Consider the following 7,485-nt stretch of genomic DNA (forward strand, 5'->3'; position numbering starts at 1 on the left):
TCTTCTAGATGAGAGTTCTTTGGATTCTTTCTTTTCCCCTTGCTGTTATTTAGATTTCATGAACAGCACACTTTTGACTTACAGTCTTGCACACCACAATCTGGCAATATAAATGTGTTCATATAATTTCCTAGTGTCTGCTTTTATTCTGTGTAAAAGAAAGCTTGATTGCTGCCCTAGAGTACATATACATTTCAAACTCTCTGGTCTTCTGAGATGACTGACTGCCATAAACATATGTATTAATCATTCTATACTGGGTATTGCTATCCAAATAGACATAATTTTCTTTGACTTTATGCTACATTTTATTTGCATTAATCCAAATTATTACTCCCCTTCTTGACCAAACATCAGGAACAGTGGCAGTCAGTACCTTCTTCCCAAAAGCACAGCAGCAACATACAGAGCTACTTTTAACATGAGAGGTAATTTTTAAGCAACACAGTGGCAGAGAGTGGAAAGAGAACCTAGAGAATCTAATCCATTCTCACCAACATCTTGTGAACCACTGATATTTTTTACATCCTTCTCTTTGCATAGAAATACTTTTCAGTGTCTACTTTAAGATAATAGGGTATGGAAGGGCATCTCATCAACAAAGACAAAAAGCTCCAGAAGCCAACCAATGTAAAAGAATCAGCTCTTAAGACAATCAAAGGAAGCTTCTCTGCCTCATCCTTGTTAGGGCCAAACTGAAAGTATCTGCTCTTTATGCAAGGAATGGTAAAGAACTACCCACAATTATGCTTCTACTCTTACCAAATCCAGAGAAACCATTATTTGTGTCTTTAAGACACTGCGAGATTTAAGTCTCATCTCCAAGACACCTTTAGAATGGCACTAACAGGACTATTGGATGCCTGCTCTAATTCAGTGGCAAAACTAGCCTTTAAGGGGCTTCAGAGATATATGAAATTCTGGTCTACTCATGTCAATATGAGTTTTTCCATTTCACAAGTGAAAAGAACAGATAATGGAACTGTCCATATCAGAAAACTTGGTGCCGCTGAATTAGGAGAAAAAGCTAGATTTAATTTTATTATCTGAGACTGAAATTTGTCTCACTTAGAAAAAAGCCATAATGGACACTAAAAAAAAAAACCAACAAAACCCAACCACCCATTACAGCAACACAATTAACTTTGTTATGTCAGTTAAATATATTGTTTAATTAGTTTTCTAAATGCATACACTGAAAAGCCATTAGACAGCCATTAGGAGTAATATATCCATTTTCTTTTTACAATCACCTGATTTACAATCAGCCAAATTTCTAAAGTAACTCAGTCAAACAACATTTCTGGCACTATTACCCCAGCAAAGTTTCCAATTCCCTTTTTTGACTGCGATCACTATAATTTTCCCTTAGGCTCTAAAGCGCTGATGATCATCTTCGTTTCATCAGATTTACAGAGCATCTCTTAGGTTAAAATGTGCCTAGTATGTTTATGGTCTCATTTCAAGATCCAGAAATCTGAAACTCTTTAGCTATTTTTATGAAGTAATCTTTAAGAAACCCAGTTTTGTGTTCTTGTCATGTAGGGAAAAAAGAGATCGCTTTAGATAAATTTTAAAAAACCCCTGAGCTCCCAAAGGAGCAAAATCCATCTGGTTATTCACACCTCATCTGACTTACTACTTGATTAACAAAAACTTTATTAATAACCTTATTAACTAGCAACATATCTACATGAAAACTTGTCAAAAGGCTCCTAATGACTTTGCCAAAACATTTTGGAGTATCTCAACATATCTCATCGATGAAAGAAAAAATCACATTGTAAAAATAAAGCCTTTGAATAGAATTTATTCTACATCTTCTCTGATGCCATTTTTCATTGATGCATTATCACTCTAGGGATTCTGTAAGGTTTCCCATTGTGTTTTCCCTACTTTGCACCAGCTCCAGTATACCCCAGTTTGGAATTATGTTAGTCAATTGACAATGCATATGATATTCCAAGGATAAAGTAATTCATGGTGGTACTTTACAGAAAACTAAGAGAGAGAGTGTGAGACAACGAGAAAATGTGTAGCACAGCTGTTAAGTGAATTTGAGTCCTGATCTAACCAAACTGATATGCAAGCCTCAAATCTATCCTTCTCCCGCAGTAATCGCTGTACTTATCTTTGCAATGCTTCAGTTACTTGCTTTCCAAAATGTAAGACAGTTACAAAAAAAGAAAAAAAATCATCTGGAGAATAAACAATTCCAAAGTTTCTTTAAAACATTTTGGAGAATTTTTAAGCTTTGCTTCTGCCAAACCAAACAAAAGTAGAAAGTAAGAGCTAAGAACAGACCGCAGCATGAATGTGCCTCAATCCTGGAAGAAGATGATCTTAACCTGCTCCTGTAGGCAACAGCCACCTGTGTTCAGGTAGGTTTTGCAATGTTCCTGATACAAACACCCACACCCAATAAGCATTGTCAGGAAATTTTTTACATTTCAAAACCAAGAGACAATTGCAGTCCATCACCAGCTGGCACCACTTACGGCTCTGCCGGAAAGCTGAAGGATGCCAACGGCTGAACAAAGCAAACCCACTCCTCACCGCAGACAGGCACTAAACGACCTTTACACAACAAGGCTCTCCAGAAAACACCAAGCTTCTAGAGTGTGGATTTTTTCCAACCCATGGCATATTTGTGTTTGCTAGTTTGCTTTATGGGAGAGAAAGCAGCCTGAAGGAGCAGGACCAGTAGTGCGAAGCCAAGCATGAAAATACAGCAACAAGTGAACAAATCCTTTCCCTCCTGCCAGGGGCCAAATTGGGGGACAAGGGAAGAAATGAAAATTAACAAAATACATGTGTTTTCACCAGCCCTGTCTGTCATTTCAGTAAAAAAAAAAAAAGTAAGAGACTATGACATGACATACAGATGGAAAACTGATGGTGGGCATGCTACCAAATAGGCATCTTGCATTCAGGTGCTGAACCCACACTGTTGTACAGACTGACTGCTGATGTTAATGCTACGAGAAATCTTGCCTGTTAATCAAAGACTAACAAATGAGCTTTAAGCATTAAAATGCTGGCTTTTTGTTATCTTCGTATTCATTTCCTTCATACTGTCTCTATGATAGTAACAAAACCCTTGAATGAAGCCAAAGACCAAGACTCCAACTAACTGACTGGCAGAAATAATCAAGCCAATAGCACATATTGCCCTGACTGACATCCTGAGAAGGCGGCACATAACAATGAAAAGTACAGGGAGCTAAATATAACACAAATACGGATCCTATTAGCATAAATTAAAAAACCCCAACATAGTAAATTACTTTCTATGAAATGGAGAATGCTGCAGGAGGTGAACTTCATTGCAAAATTTCACTTGTGAAGAAATGGGAAGGTGAAGGACCTGAGAATGGGAATAAAATGAGGGAGACATGAAGCCTATAGGGCCACAAAGGGCCCAGGCACCTTCCTTGGTAGCTCGCGGGAGCACTGGGATGAACCCCAGTGAGTGCTGTGCAACTGAAGCAGCAGTTTCACGGTCCAATGCAGGCCACAGCAGGTGACCTGAGGGAGAACAAGTGCCACCAGTGGGCCGTGAGGTGCCTGGGGAAGAGCCAGAAGGTAAGATGATGAACCTCTGGGCAGAGAAAAATAACAAAGTAGGAAGGAACCAAAGCGTCATGATTTTTCCTACCTATTTTTCATTTTTTTTTCCTACCAAAAAGAGCAGCAGGGTTTGAAATTCCCACATAACTGTTTGATCCTCCCCAATGAAGACACATAAGATCTAATCAAGTGCCTCTCATGTTCCTCCACAGATTCCCTTCACCCTTTGCCCACAGTCAGAGTTATAATAAAACAAAAGAATTTTTACTTTACAATGTAAAATCCTGATCATATATTGTCTGACCGCATATATTGTCTGACCAGACCACAGCTTAAAAAAACCAGGCACACCAATTATATTTGTCTTAGCCCACTTCCTGACTCAAGTCAATGGTCTGTGCTCCACCATTTGATCTGATCAGCACTGGTTTGATCTAAAGGTATGAGTGCACAGGAGATCTTTTATTTGGCAGAATCAGATAGGTGTTCTTTTCCTAGAGAAAGCATGCATTTTTTATCATGAAATACAAATATTATGTGAAATATCCACACTTGGGGGAGAAGAATGTCAATATTTACAGTTGGTTTCTGAAGTTAGTCTGTCCTTGATCTGGATGCATGCGTTGAGCCTGGACTTGCTGTAAATTGTAACCAGTCAAAATATTAGCAGCAGTCCTAGCAGCATGGAAATGTACTGTAAGAATCGATCCCAAACAGTCCATAAATGAGTATCAGAACTAGTACATTCATCGGTAGTTTTATATCACAGTCAATAAAGTAGAAAAAAAGTTTGAATCATCTACATTCAAGAGCACATTGTTGAAATAGGATCCATATTATTTCCATGAGACCGTTTCCCTTCCAATTTTACAAAATACGCATGTATAATGCTTACAAACTTTGCTTTATTCACTGAAATTATCTCTTCAAAAGTATTCCCTCTAATAACAAAAATTACCTTGCAGACAAGACAATCCTACCAAGTCTCTCCCACAGGCACTCTTTTCTACATTTAAGTGAACAAGGTCCTCCTCTGATATCAGTGAGCTTTCAGAAATGAACCAAAACTCCAGCACCAAACAGCCATACACCATGATGTACAAGCAAACACCCTGAAGCCCTACAACTGGCAAGATGTAAAACTTTTTCAAAAGACATGTGCACACTCCACAATAAAACCCTGCATTTCTTTCAATTGGTAAAAGAGAAAGAAACCTTAATTTGGGAAGAAACATTCCCTTTATTTTTGCTATTTCCAGGCTACTGCATGTTAAGAACAGCGCCTGCAAGAGACTCACACATTGCCTGTGGTGCAAAAGCACCAAGGCTGCACCTTTCTGCTTCAGAACAAATGGTCCAGTATGCTTTTTGAAGCCTACCAATACAAAATAATCAAATCTAATCCTTTCAACTAACAGCACGCTCACCAGATTGATTACGCCGGCTCACTCTGTAAAATGCTCTGCGTTTGTTGGGAGCACATGTTTTACCAACTATGGCAGTTTTAAGCTTTCCAAAGCCTCACATTTAGATACACCAAAGATGTACCAACAGCAATTAAGTGTAAGGGTAGCACTGCAGGTTAACTTTGGGCGGGAATCCTCTATGATGAGGTCTTCCCAGGTGAGATAGATTCCTGCACAACACCTGGCAAGAGCATGAGAGTTACCACTGAAGAATCCCTGCCTTTCCCCTGGGATGGAGCCCACTGAAGTTTCACTGCATTCCCCGTGAAGGGGATGCATCATCACTCCTAAGACAGCTGTGTTTCTAAACTGGAACTCTATGCACACAGGGATTTTGCTAGTACCTCCAAAACATAACACCTCATCCTACTTCTGTTGTAGTCTCAGCTTTTATTACATAAAAGCAAATTAGTGTCACACATCTAAACAATGTGAAACAGTGTGTCTCACACCAACGCTACTAATACACCGGACTTCTTGAAATAACTATGAATACAATTACCCTAAAGTGTGGACATAAATGTATATAACTTTTCTTCCCCATAGTTTTAGTAGAAACTAAGGGGAATCAAGTATTAAGCTTCGGCAGTCAGAGCTGAGAGCACAAGCAAAATATTTACAATTATAAGCAAGCAGTATACAAAAAAAGTCTACTTGGCAGCCTACCCTACTCAAATAAATTAGCTTCTGTATTATTCCTCCAAACTAAGGGCAGATCCAAAAGTTAACAATTTGTGGCTACATGTAATAATAAGAAGTCTTTGAAACTATTTCCAACTGCTGAGGTCTGCGACTTAGAAAGGTTTAGACATCTATCTTGAGTGGAGAGAACATCTTTCCCATTTGAGAGTTTCAGAATGAAATTCATGTAAAGTTGTACAACTAAAAGTAAAATCAAATGGTGGTCCAACTGAGAGGGAAATGATGCAGAAAAAAAAAAGTCATATGAGAAAGCAGCTCCGGAGTTCCTAACACCGGCTAGTTCAGGATGTGCAATAATCTGGGGTATGACAGCATGAATCGAAGTAAGCTCATCTGTCCAGCTTAAACAGAAGTCACTGAAAATCATCTTCAAGCAAATGCATGTGAATCATTTTGGCTAATGAAAACATACCCCTCAAGCTGAAGAACTTACGTAAATTACATTTCTCCTAATTCTGCCAAAAACATTAAAGAAAATGGATTTGCCAAAGATAAAAGCAAAGTAGGCATGATAGATCATCCATTAGCAATACAAGTACGGCTAATTCCTCTTGACAGTGAAATGTCTTGGGATACAACCCACTTTATTTTTCTTACTAAGTGTTTAGATGCAGTATATCCTACACATTTTATCCCCATATATCCTAGATTTCACTACCAGTGAGATTTTACAAAGATCAGGCCTTAACAATAATGTATTAAGAAGAGAAAAAATAAGGGCAAATTAAAGTATTTTAGCATACTAAAGAAAAAAAAAACTTAAAAATAAAACAGGAGCTTTATAATTTCTGCAAGTACAGAAAGTAGTTTAAAACGGTGTGAATTAATACAGTTAATCCGAAATAATAACAAGAAGGAACAAATCACACTCCTATGGGGAATCACAAGGGCATAATTAATACTGCACTCTACTCACTGTTAGACCAACTAGTGAACTACTGGGCTGGTTCAGGCTTTACTTTTTATCATAAATGCATTTTTGGTGTGCAAGGTTGTACTGCATTCTCTAGCATACAACTTTGATTTATTCATGTAAACGTCAGAAATCCATCAGCAAACAACGCCATATGGAAGAAAAAGAGATATAATGGATTTTCTGTTTGCTTTAGAAACTTGACATCTGTGGATAGCATCATCTAAGTTACAATCCAATCACTTTTCATATTCTGGTCATTTTCATTTACCAATCCAAAACGCATTTTATCTGATGATACAAAAAGCTGTGGGAGAGGGATAACAGAGAAGAGATCATGTTTTAAAAACTTAAAATGGGAATATACTTTAATATTTTCCCTTTCACATCATAAATTTAGAAAAAAGCAAACTCACATCTGTTCTAACTCAGCTTTTTAAAAAGGAAGAAAACGTATTAGGATTATTTATATCTTGTCTGTATTTGTGGCAAGATTTTCGGAGCCGGAGCGAGCCACTGGCAGCACCCATCACCTGAGCTCCGCAAAGTTCCCGGGGGGCCGGGCTCGGCGGTACTTACCCCCGCAGAGCAGGAGGAACCCGGCTGTCCGCGCCGCCGAGCGCATCTTCCCCGCGCTGCTGCGGCCCCACCTCGGCGCTCCGGGCAGCACCGGCCGGGCTGCCGGACTGTCCGCGGGCTCTCAGTCGGGCCGGCCCATGACCCGGGCCGGCGGCAGCGGGCCGCGATGGGACGCGCGGAGCCGAGAAAGGACGGGACGGCCGCGCCGGGTTGCTTCTCCACCGGTTCTTCCCTCGGTCCTCCTGGGTCCGGTGC

At 39.5% G+C, this 7,485-nt stretch overlaps 1 protein-coding gene across 1 annotated transcript in view; it reads right to left on the minus strand.

Moving 5' to 3' along the window:
• RET (ret proto-oncogene) overlaps positions 1–7,276 on the minus strand; it is a gene marked incomplete at both ends in the record, with an annotated part of 75,798 nt that extends 68,522 nt beyond the window's left edge. Inside the window, one exon of the mRNA XM_082286069.1 lies at positions 7,231–7,276. Coding sequence (XP_082142195.1) covers positions 7,231–7,276 — 46 coding nt within the window. The remainder of the gene's footprint in view (positions 1–7,230) is intronic.
• Positions 7,277–7,485: the final 209 nt, after the last annotated feature.

The sequence above is a fragment of the Coloeus monedula genome, assembly GCF_965178545.1.
Source record: "Coloeus monedula genome assembly, chromosome: 8".
Lineage (NCBI taxonomy): Eukaryota > Metazoa > Chordata > Aves > Passeriformes > Corvidae > Coloeus > Coloeus monedula.